The following is a 12,218-nucleotide window of genomic DNA, read 5'->3' as shown; positions in this document are numbered from 1 at the left end:
CTTTGGGTGTTGAGTTTGATAAGTTCTTTATGGATTTTGGATACTAGCCCTTTATCTTATAAGACATTTGCAAATACCTTCTCCCATTTTGTCAGTTGTCTTTTGGTTTTGTCAACTGTTTCCTTTGCTGTGCAAAAGCTTTTTACTTGATGAAGTTCCAATAGTTCCTTTGTTTCCCTTGCCTTTGGAGACATGTCTAGCAAGAAGTTCCTGCGGCTGAGGTCGAAGAGGTTGCTGCCAGTGTTCTCCTCTAGGATTTTGATGGGTTCCTTTATCACATTTAGGTCTTTCATCCACTTCAAGTCTATTTTTATATATGGTGTAAGAAAGTGGTCCGGTTTCATTCTTCTGCATGTAGCTGTCCAATTTTCCCAGCACCATTTGTTGAAAAGACTGTCTTTGGGGCGCCTGGGTGGCACAGTGGTTAAGCGTCTGCCTTCGGCTCAGGGAGTGATCCCGGCATTGCGGGATCGAGCCCCACATCAGGCTTCTCCACTATGAGCCTGCTTCTTCCTCTCCCATTCCCCCTGCTTGTGTTCCCTCTCTCGCTGGCTGTTTCTATCTCTGTCAAATAAATAAATAAAATCTTTAAAAAAAAAAAAGAAAGAAAGAAAAGACTTTTTTCCATTGGATATTCTTTCCTGCTTTGTCTAAGATTAGTTGACCATAGAATTGAGGGTCCATTTGTGGGTTATCTATTCTGTTCCATTGATCTGTTTGTCTGTTTTTGTGCCAGTACGATACTGTCTTTGTAGTAGAGCTTAAAGTTCGACATTGTGATGCCCCCCAGCTTTGGTTTTCTTTTTCAACATTCCTTTGGCTATTTGGAGTTTTTTCTGGCTCCATACAAATTTTAGGATTATTTGTTCCAGATCTTTGAAAAAAAGTTGATGGTATTTGATAGGGATTGCATTGAATGTGTAGATTGCCCTGGGTAGCATAGACGTTTTAACAATATTTGTTCTTCCGATAAATGAGCATGGGACGTTTTTCCATTTCTTTGTGTCTTCCTCAATTTCTTTCATGCATGTTCTGTAGTTTTCTGACTACAGATCCTTTTCCTCTTTGGTTAGTTTATTCCTAGATATCTTATGGTTTTGGTGCAGTTGTAAATGGGATCGATTCCTTAATTTCACTTTCCTCTGTCTCATTGTTAGTGTATAGAAATACAGCTGATTTCTGTGCATCGATTTTATATCCTGCCACTTTGCTGAATTGCTGTATGAGTTCTGGCAGTTTGGGGGTAGAGTCTTTTGGGTTTTCCACATAGAGTATCATGTTGTCTGTGAACAATGAGAGTTTGACCTCTTTGTTGATTCAGATGCGTTTTATTTCTTTGTGTTGTCTGATTGCTGAGGCTAGGACTTCTAGTACTGTCTTGAACAATAGTGGTGAGAGTGGGCATCCTTGTTGTATTCCTGACCTTAAGGGAAAAGCTCTCAGTTTTCCCCATTGAGAATGATATTCACTGTGAGCTTTTCCTATGTGGCTTTTATGATAACAAGGTATGTTCCCTCTATCCCTACACTTTGAAGAGTTTTAATCAAGAAAGGATGCTGTATTTTGTCAAATGTTTTTTCTTTATCAATTGAGAGGAAATGTAAATTGTAAAGAAAGAGAATCTTATATATGTACAAAAATAAAATTAAATACAGTGAAAGGATAGAATAACTGTAAAAATGAAAATTAAAAAAAAAAAGAATATAAACAGGTGCCCAGAACAGAGCAATACACTATATCTTGGATGTGTTTTTGTTTGTTAGAAGAAACTGTTTCCCAAAATTGTAAAGAAAGAAAAACTTACATATATGCAAAAATAAAATTAAGTACAATGAAAGGATAGAATGTAACTGTAAAAATGAAAATTTTTTTAAAAAAAGACTTAAAAATCAGTTGATAAAATAAGAAATTGGTTGAAAAGGAAAAAGAAAAAAAGTTAAAATTGAAAGACTTATGAGAAGGAATCATGAGAAAAACCCCATGAGTTCTGTATACTGTTTTCCCCTAGCGCTGGAGTTTTGCAGTTCTGTGTGATCAGTAACCTTGGTCTTGGCTGGATATTCTTGCTGATCTTCTTGGGGAGGGGCCTCTTGTGCTGATTTTCAGGTGTCTTTGCTCTGGGCAGAATTACACCACCCTTGCCAGGGGGGCAAGCTAAATAAGCTGCTCTGGTTTGCTCTATGTGGCTTTTGTTCACCGAAGGCTTTCCACCTCCCTTCAGAAGATGAGAATGAAAATGGCAGCCTCTCAATCTCCAGCCCCAGGGCCAAAAGCTATCGCCCTCTACTCCTTAGTGTCCTTCAGGGAAAAGCAATCCATCACTCCTGTCTCCTTGGTTTCCATCCGCATTCCATGTTCACCCAACTTGTGACCGAGCGTTTCCTTCTTTTTTTAAAAAAAATTTTTTAAAGATTTTATTTATTTATTTGTCAGAGAGAGAGAGAGAGAGAGGCAGGCAGGCAGAGGGAGAAGCAGGCTCCCAGCTGAGCAAGGAGCCCGATACAGGACTTGATCCCAGGACTCTGGAATCATGACCTGAGCCATAGGCAGATGTTTAACCAACCGGCTGAGCCATCTAGGCGCCCCAGGACCGAACATTTCTTTTTTTTTTTTTTTAAGATTTTATTTATTTATTCGACAGAGATAGAGATAGCCAGCGAGAGAGGGAACACAAGCAGGGGGAGTGGGAGAGGAAGAAGCAGGCTCCCAGCAGAGGAGCCTGATGTGGGGCTCGATCCCATAACGCCAGGATCACGCCCTGAGCCGAAGGCAGACGCTTAACCGCTGTGCCACCCAGGCACCCCGGGACCGAACATTTTTATCTCAGGCATGGGACCCTACTTTTAGTCTCCAAACCCTGCAGATTCCTGCAGCACCAGCCACGCTGCTCTTCTCGGTGGAAGATGGGGCGGGGGGGAGGAGGCTGGGGATCTCTTGCCACAATTCTGTGATTTCCTGGGCCCCTGTGGCTCGTGGTTTATGGCAACCCTAAGCTGAAAGCTCACTCTGGGGCTTGCTGATTGCAGCCAGCTTCCCCCTACTGATACCTGGGAACTCTGCCGCACTCAGGCACCCTGTTCTTTGACCCCAGCAGTCCTGAGGTCACACTGTCCCATGTAGGATTCTGGCCTTTTCACCACCTGAGCACCTTTCAGTCAGGGGTTTGCCTCCCCAGAGCAGACTTCTAAAAGATGCAATTTTAAACTCCGCTGCTCAATCACTTTCTGGTAGGCAGCTTACAGAGGCTCCCTACCCCTGTGGTTTATCTTCCTATATATTGCCTTGGATTCACTTCTCCTTACCTCCTACCTTGCAGAAAGTGGCTGCTTTTCTATTTGTAGAATTGCAGCAGTTCTTTTCTTAGATCTCTGCTTGAGTTCACTGGTGTTCAGAATGCTTTGATAGCTATCCAGCTGAATTCCTGGGACCAGACAAAACTACGGTGTCCTATTCCTCTGCCATCTTGGAAAACTGGTAAATTGATTCTTACACTATGTATGTATTTTTGTCTTTATAATGGATGACATATTTTTCCTATTTCCCTTTCTAAATTGTTATTTCTAGTTGAAATAAAGCTATACTTTCTGTTTGTCTGTGTACAATTTTACATGCAGACACCTCACTGAAGTATTTTTTTTAATATATTAAGATTTTCCCTTGAGATCTTAGATCTTCCAGATGTGAGGGTCATATCATCAGTGATAGGAACTAGTGTTTTTTTTGTCCAATATTTATTCTGTTTATTTCTTTTTCTTCTTACTGCATTTATTAGACACTCTAAAGCAATCTTTAATAATGGTGCTAACTGGCATTCTTGTTCCTGATTTTAATAGACATGACTTTATAGCAGAACAGTAGGCTGAATGAACAAAACACAGATGTGACCTCTATCACAATTTGTTGATGAGGCTTGGTATGGGGAAGATTTTCAAAACATGAACAACACTATAGTTTTATTAACTAGGAAGAAGTAAGAGGTAATATAACTCAAAAATACCTGCACACAACTTGTTTTCCTAAGGAAGTTAACTGAACTAGGTATAGTTCCTGGTATTTTATTATTAGGATTGCAAGCAGCACAAAGTGCCCACTTAGTTTTAGTGATAATGATTTGAAATTGAGATCAATAAGGAAGACTCTGTTTTTCCCCAACCATTTCAGCCACCTATATGCAGACATAGCGAAAATTGAATTAAAAGGGGTTGGGATTTCTCCATGTGGGTAGAGTGAGTTAAAGATGTATGTGAGAAAGTGATTATTATTTTTTTTCTAAGATTATACTTATTTATTTGTCAGAGAGAGAGCACGCGTGCACAAGCAGGAAGGGCAGCAGGCAGAGGGAGAGGGAGAAATAGACTCCCCGCTGAGCAAGGAGCCCGATGTGGGGCTCAATCCCAGGACTCTGGGATCATGACCTGAGCTGAAGACAGATGCTTAACCAACTGAGCCACCCAGGCGTCCCAAAAAAGTGATTTTTAATGATGGACTTTAGATGGATTTTAATGAGGATGATGGTGGAGAGAAAACATGGTAGGATCAGCACATTACAGTTACTGGTGGGGTAACATTTTTTAAAGTTGGGATAGTAGAGGGAGATAAGTAGAAGAATAGGATGTTGGAAATTAGAAGGTGGATTATTTAGCATTGCAAATTTTGAGGAGCTCTAGTTAATGACAAGCTCTCTGAGATATAACCGTCGGAGTGACTGAGGTAGGGTGAAGATAAAAATCACTGGAGAGGAATTGAGAGGCCCAGAAATTGGAAGGATTATTAATGGAGATCTAGCAATCAACTAAATTAGTTAAGACAGAATTAGTGTTGGGGAGATTTCCTGACTGGGAGTTAGAAAGTAACATCTTCGAGGAATGAATGGGAGTGACCTGGGTATCCTACAGATAACTGCAATAAGTTGTTCTGAGGTAAATCCATTCTCTCTTGGCATCAGTTAAAAGTATGGGGAGTTTAGGGGCACCTGGGTAGCCCAGTTGGTTGAGGGTCCAGCTCTTGATTTCAACTCAGGTCATGATCTCAGGGTCATGGAATTGGGCTCAGCCCTGAGCAGGGAATTTGCTGGAGAGTCTCTCTCTCCCTTTCCCTCTGCCTCTCCCCCCTTCTAAAATAAATAAATAAATAAATAAATCTTTTTTAAAAAAAGGTATGGGAAGTTCCTGAGCAATTAGAAGTAACTAGCAATTACCAGAAACAAATAAAAACAGTTAGTTAATGATTTAAAATACAACATTGTGACACGTGTGTTAGTTTCAACAAAAGGGAAAAGAAAGTAAGCCATATGTTAATCATCCTAAATATCACTATGTATAATTAAAATGATATTTAGCTATGATGTACCTTAATCATTTATCAACTTTTAATACATAACAGAGCTTACTCAGTAATTTACCTGTTGTAAGAATGCAGTTTTTGAATTTTGCTATAAATGCCGTTATAGGTAAAATTCAAGTTATTTTTGAGAATATAGCATGATCTTTCTTTTTTTGTTGTTTCAGAGACTTCTCCTGAAAGGGAGAAGTACAAACCTTTAATTACTGGAGAAGAAAAAGTAAAATATATTTCACCCGAAATGAATCCATCAGGTACTGTTGGTTCTTCTGTTGAAACAAACAGTCCAGAGTTCAGTGAGGCATCTCCACAGACGTCATTGAAGCCAGAAGGAAATGTGGATGGTATTTTAATAGCTCAAAATGAGCTCTATTTAACTTGATAATACTTTAATTTCTTCTATATAAACAGGCCTTTATAAACAGATCATCAGAATATGTGTATATGTTTGGGTGATTCATCTCAAATTAGGTTCGTTGTTTTTCTATGTTTAATAACTGGTCTGGATTTTTTTAATGCTGCATAATAAATCACCCCAAAACTTAGTGTTAACACTTTTATTATATCTCATGATTTTGTGTGTCAGGAATTAAGTCAGGGCTTGACTAAAGTAATTTTTATAATTCATGTGCTTTTGTCTCTGGGATCACTTGGTGGTATTCAGCTGGCAATCTGGTCTGATGGGTGCAAGATGGCTTCACTGGTGTCCTTTCAGATATAGCTTGAAGGCTGTGTTAAGCTGGTCCTTTCTCCCTCTTCATGTAGTCTCCACACCTTTCCATAACTCTTTCCAGCAAGGTAATCTGACTTCTTATATGGTCGCCAAGGCTCACAGATCCTAGGCAAAAGCTACTTATACTTTTAAAAGCTAGTCTCAACTGGCACAGTATCACTTCTGCCATACTTCATTGGTCAAAGCAGTCACAAACCAGCCTGATTCAAAGGAGATAAAACAGAGCCCACCTCTCCAAGTTAAGAGTGTTAAAGAATTTACAGCCATTGGAAAACTGCCATGGTCTGCCACTGACCAAAAATTATTTACATTTTCTCCCACGTGTAAAATGCATTCACCCCTTCTTAAAGTGTCATCCTATTTGAGAGAGAGAGAGCGTGACACACGAGCAAGGAGCAGGGCAGAGGAAAAGAGAAAGAATCCTAAGCAGGTTTCACATTCAGCACGGAGGTGGACATGGGGTTCAGTCTCAACAACCCTGAGGTCATGACCTGAGTCAAAATCAAGAGCCAGATGCGGGGCGCCTAAGTGGCTCAGCCATTAAGCATCTGCCTTCGGCTCAGGTCATGATCCCAGGGTCCTGGGATCCAGCCCCACATCGGGCTCCCTGCTCAGCAGGAAGCCTGCTTCTCCCTCTCAGACTCCCCTTGCTTGTGTTCCCTCTATCGCTGTCTCTCTCTGTCAAATAAATAAATAAAATCTTAAAAAAAAAAAAAAAGAGCCGGATGCTTAACTGACCAAGCCACCAAGGCACCCCAAAGCCTTGTCTGCTTATTAAAAGGGCTGAAAGCCTAAACTATTATCCGGGTCAGGCCTATGTAGAAGTGAATTTTCTTGGGCACAATTCTTTGAGTACAGTTACTCTCAATCTCAAGACCTGTAAGTGAAAAAAATAAGTTACTTACCTTCTGTTTATCTCATATACAGTAGTGAAACAGGAATAGAGACTCCTTTTCAAAAACAAGGACAATGGGGGACACATATCAATCATTGGTCTGTAGAAATTCTGAAAGTAAGCCAGGTGTTGCAATGTCAGCTTGCTTCCTTTGCACCAAAGTTAGTGCCCTCAAGGTCTTTTCTAAACTATATCTTTCTTTCCTATGCAATCCAAGCTGATGGTGTTTCTGCAAATTGAATTTTCTTAATTTTGTGGGCTTTGTATGAATGTTATTGACATTCACTACATTTAATCACTCTTCTTTTTTTCCCTTCCTTCCTTCCTTCCTTCCTTCCTTCCTTCCTTCCTTCCTTCCTTCCTTCTTTCCTTCTTTCCTTCTTTCCTTCTTTCCTTTCCTCCCTGACTTCGTCTTTGACCTGAATTCAGTGTTTGTTTTGAGGCCATGTTTTCCCTTAAGAAGCTTTTGTTGACTGGAAGGAATTAACTTGGGCTTTCTTTTCAAAATTGTCCTCATAAACTAAACAGTTCTTTCTTCAGTTAATCTCTCTCTTCTTCAACTTTATCAAAGGCTACGAAAGGAACTAGCTGGAACTTTTAACATTCTGCTTAGATAGCATCTTAGCTAGATCATTGAATCTCTTTGGTATGTTTTCTATCATCGTTGTTATTCCAGGCACCATATTTTCTGCCACTATAGAACAAGAATCTCGTTTTCTCTAGCCTCCAGAAACTTTTTTCACTGGCCAATCATCAACAGTCTCCTTGAAGCACTTTTAACTTCTGCCCACTGCCAAGTCCCAAAACCAGTGGACATGTTATAAGCTTTTGTTATGTCAGCACCCTATTTTCAGATAGGAAATTCTATTTCATCTGTCTATTGCTACAAAACAAATTATTCCCAAAACTTAGTGGCTTAAAATAACTTGTTTTACCTTACGTTTTAGTGGGTTAGGAATTGGGAAAGTTCTCCTGCATGCAGCATCAATACCACTTAGTGGTATTCACCTGTCAGCACGGCTTATTCTGGAAGGGGCCAGATGACATCATTCCATGCATGGTGTCTCAGCAGGGCCTGTTTAGCTGGTTCCCTCTCCCTATTTTAGTTTCAGGAACTTGCCATGTGGTCTTTCCAGAATAAACTTTCATGGTGGTTTAGGCTTCCAGATTCCAGTGTAGAAGCTGCCAATTTTCTTGAAGCTGCCAATTTTCTTGAAGACTAGAGCTGCAACTGGCATAAACTTGAACTGTATTCAGTTAAGACAATCACAGTGCCAGCCCAAATTCAAGGGGAGGGGAAGTAGAGGCCCCCTCTAGATGAGAGAAATGTCAGAGACCTTGCTATATGTGACCGTCTTTAACTCACCATGATAACTTAAATAGTCTTACTTATTAGAATTATAGTTAGTAGGTACTTATACCTTTTGTTTTAAAAAAACAGAACCCTGTTAGGCATATAGTAGAGAGTATACAGCCCAGTACAAGTCAGCAAACATTTCCTACAAAGAGCCAGATAGTAAATATTTTAGACTTTGAGGGCAATACAGTCAAAAATCTAGTTTGTAGAATAAGTCATATTGGTATCGCTTAAGGTGTTAATGAACAATTATTCACTAAAAAATAAAATATTTTTTCCCCAAGGGCTTACTTTGTACAGGTAAACAAAAAAAATCATTTGAATAATGGATAAAAACTTTAAGGACTGGTACAATATCAATTCTCTTTCTAAATAGGACAAGCTAATTGGAAACTTTAAAAATAGAGAATGAAAGATTATCTGGATTCCAGGAAAAAAGAGGGGCTGATGGTGGCTTAAGAGCATTGTGGGGTACCTGGGTGGTACAGCTGGTTAAGTGTCTGACTCTTGGTTGTGGTTCAGGTCGTGATCTCGGGGACTTGAGATCAGACCCTGCTCAGTGGGGGATTTGCTTAAGACTCTCTCCCTCTGTCCTTCTCCCCATGCTCGCACTTGCGTTCTCTCTCTCAAATAGATAAATCTTTTTTAAAAAGCACTGATAATCTGAATTGAATTGGAAAAAGAGAAGTCAGCAAATGAAGACAGGACCTTTTCTCATTAGTATTTACTTTCAGGAAATAATGAAAGAGTTAACAAGATTAAAGATCTACAGATAAAATATTTAATTTTTTTTATAATTACTATGTTAGCCTAGAACTAGGTAATGATAATTTATAGAATACTTACTCAAGTATCTATAGATGGATTTTGCTTCAAGACATGTTTATTGTTATATTTTTGATTTTCAGAAGCTGATGGCTTAGAAACAGAAGTACTGCAAGAGCCAAGTGGAGCAAGCAAAGATGGTAGCATGCCATGCAAAATTATCGACGTGTGGATTAGTGAGATAAAAGAAACAAAGGAAACTGAGTATGTCACCTCTTTTTCCTTATATTTCAAAACCTGGGTCCCTTTTCGTAATACTTTTTAAAAAAATACTGTAATAACCTAATACTGCATTATATCCTATTATTATAATACCTTATAAAATAATTTAATTTTTGGAAAGATATTATGTTCATGTGGTTCAGAAATCAATTATATAAAGATACAGAGTAAAAAGTCTCTTTCCCAACTCTTTTTCTCTTCCCTCCAGATATTTTTAATCTGTACAAAGCAAAAATGTCTCCCTCTCTTTTAAATAAAGTTACTAGTATAGTGTATATGGTATTTTCACCTTTTTATTTTTAGTCAGTAGCCTAGGAATTTATTCATATTAATCCATGAAGAGCTTCATTTTCTTTTCTTATTTTATGGCTACTTAGTATTCCATTGTATGGATATACCACAACTCAGCAAGTCTTCTACATTAATTGATATGCTATATTAATTGATATTTCAAATGATGTTGAAATTTTTATAAGATCATTTTGCATGTATATACATATATCTGTATGGTAGATACATAGAAGTACACGTCCTGTGTCAACTGCATTCTTATAAATTGCATTTGTAATTCAGTTACTGTTCTTCCCAGGGTTTTTACTAATTTACATTCTCAGAAAGAATGTATGAAACTTCTCATTTCCCCGAGCCTATCAAACTTATTATCAAAGTTTTTTATTTTTGCCAATCTGATAGGTTAAAAAATATCTTGGTTTGGGTTCTTAGTTTATCCATCTCTTATTATTGGTAAGGTGAGCACATTTTTTCAAATGTTTAAGTTTCATGTGAATCTTTTTCTGTGAGTTCTCTGTATATATCTTTGACCCATTTTTAAAATGTGGTTGTTGGTCTTTCATAAATTAGTAAGAACTCTTTAAATATTAGAGATATTTGCCACGGTTATGATTATATGAGTTGCAACCGTTTTTTCCTTCTTGGTCATTTATGTTTTATGTTTTTGCCATGAAGAAGTTTTTTTTTTTAATAGTCATGTTTACCTGGATTTTAATAATCATTCAGAGATACTTTGTTCTTTCTAAGATTCTCAAAGAATTTTTCAGTCTTTTTTTCTAGTACTTTCAGGGTGGGCACTTTTTACACTTAAATCTTTAATCTATTTGGAATTTATCCTGGGGTATGGGTTTAGTTTTTCTTCAGATGGCTACCCAGTTGTCCACTTGTATTTATTAAAAAGTCCATCTTTCCTACCTAGATTAAAAATGCCACTTTTTATATGTACTAAATTTTCTTAATTTCATTATTCTTCTTTTTTGGTTTTCTTGGCTATTCTTAGCTTGTGTAATATTTCCTTTGAATTTAGAATTTACTAAATTTTGCCTACCTTCCCCAGGAAAAAAATCAATTGGTATTTTATTGGGATACTAAACTCATAGATTAACATAGGGAAAATCAGCATGTTTTGTTCTTCCTGTCCAAGAGAAACATGATAGGCCTTTCTTTTGAGTAAGTTTTGAGTATTTTTATAGTTTCCTTCATCTAGGCTTTACACTTTTATTGGTAAGCTTATTCCTAGATATATTATTTTGTTTGATGTTGTAAATGGTCCCTGTTCTTCTATGAGATCTTGTAACTAGAAGGTTGTACATATGAAAGCTTAGATTTCTTTATATTGATTTTGTACCCCACTACCTTACTGATATCTGCTATTGTTCATGATAGATTTTCAGTTGAATCTTTTGCTTTTTTCAGATATACAATCATATCATATGAAACCTGATGATTTTATGTCTTTCCAATTTTTTAACACTAGTTTTTTCTTCTATGATTACTTTGGTTAGTATCTTTTATACAATGTCAAATATTGGAAATAGGGGGTACCTCTGTGTTGTTCATGATTTTAGTAAATATGCTTCTGTTGTTAACCATCATTGGGCATGACTGTACTTTCTGAGATAGGTATCTATTAATGTTTTGCTGATTTTTTAAAAAGTTAGGAATGAATTTTGTCAAATAGTTTTCATTCTCTGTGGAACTGTTGATATGAATGTTTTCCTTTATTAGTACAGTTAACTTTTGAACAACACAGTTTTGAGCTGCATGGGTCATCCTATGCATGGATTTTTTTTTCAATAAATATATTGGAAAATTTTTTGGAGATTTGTGGCAATTTGAAAAAACTCACAGGTGAACTGTGTAGCTTAGAATACTGAAAAAAATAAAAAGTTGGGTGTTTTAAGAATACAGCATATAATACATATAACATGCAGAATATGTATTTATCCACTGGTTATGTTATCATTAAGGCTGTGGTCAACAGTAGTCTATTAGTAGTTAAGTTTTGGAGAAGTCAGAATTTACACACAAGTTTTTGACTGCATGGGGGATTCAGCCAGCACCCCATCCATCCCTCCATGTTGTACAAGGATCAACTGTGTAGGTGGGCGCCTGGGTAGCACAGTCGTTAAGCGTCTGCCTTTGGCTCAGGGCGTGATCCCGGCGTTCCGGGATCGAGTCCCACATCGGGCTCCTCCGCTGGGAACCTGCTTCTTCCTTTCCCACTCCCCCTGCTGTGTTCCCTCTCTCGCTGGCTGTCTCTCTGTCACATAAATAAATAAAATCTTTAAAAAAAAAAAAAAAGATCAACTGTATAATTAATTATTTTAATGGATTACTTAACATAAACCATCCTGCATTCCTTAAGTAGATTCTTCTTGGTCATGACATATTATTTTAAGGTACTTATGTATTTTAGGATTTTTTTTTTTAAAGATTTTACTTATTTATTCGACAGAGATAGAGACAGCCAGCGAGAGAGGGAACACAAGCAGGGGAAGTGGGAGAGGAAGAAGCAGGCTCACAGCGGAGGAGCCTGATGTGGGGCTCGATCC

The 12,218-nt window shown here is 37.8% G+C and overlaps 1 protein-coding gene across 8 annotated transcripts in view; it reads left to right on the top strand.

The window, feature by feature from the left end:
• The window catches only part of NEK1 (NIMA related kinase 1), a 220,702-nt gene that overhangs the window by 170,045 nt on the left and 38,439 nt on the right, over positions 1-12,218 (top strand). For 7 of the 8 annotated variants that reach the window (XR_006779863.2, XM_087866581.1, XM_087866579.1 and 4 more), the window contains 2 exons: positions 5,508-5,684; positions 9,234-9,354. Coding sequence is in view for 7 of the 8 variants with exons in the window: in XM_087866581.1 (XP_087722707.1) it covers positions 5,508-5,684; positions 9,234-9,354 (298 nt within the window). In the remaining variant the exon portion in view is untranslated. The remainder of the gene's footprint in view (positions 1-5,507; positions 5,685-9,233; positions 9,355-12,218) is intronic. The other variant, XM_045798675.2, reaches the window with a different exon arrangement.

Source organism: Ursus americanus, chromosome 13, assembly GCF_024610735.1.
Source record: "Ursus americanus isolate L20-20 chromosome 13, mUrsAme1.1.p, whole genome shotgun sequence".
NCBI classification, from domain to species: Eukaryota; Metazoa; Chordata; class Mammalia; order Carnivora; family Ursidae; genus Ursus; species Ursus americanus.
This window is presented reverse-complemented; position numbering and strand designations above follow the sequence as displayed.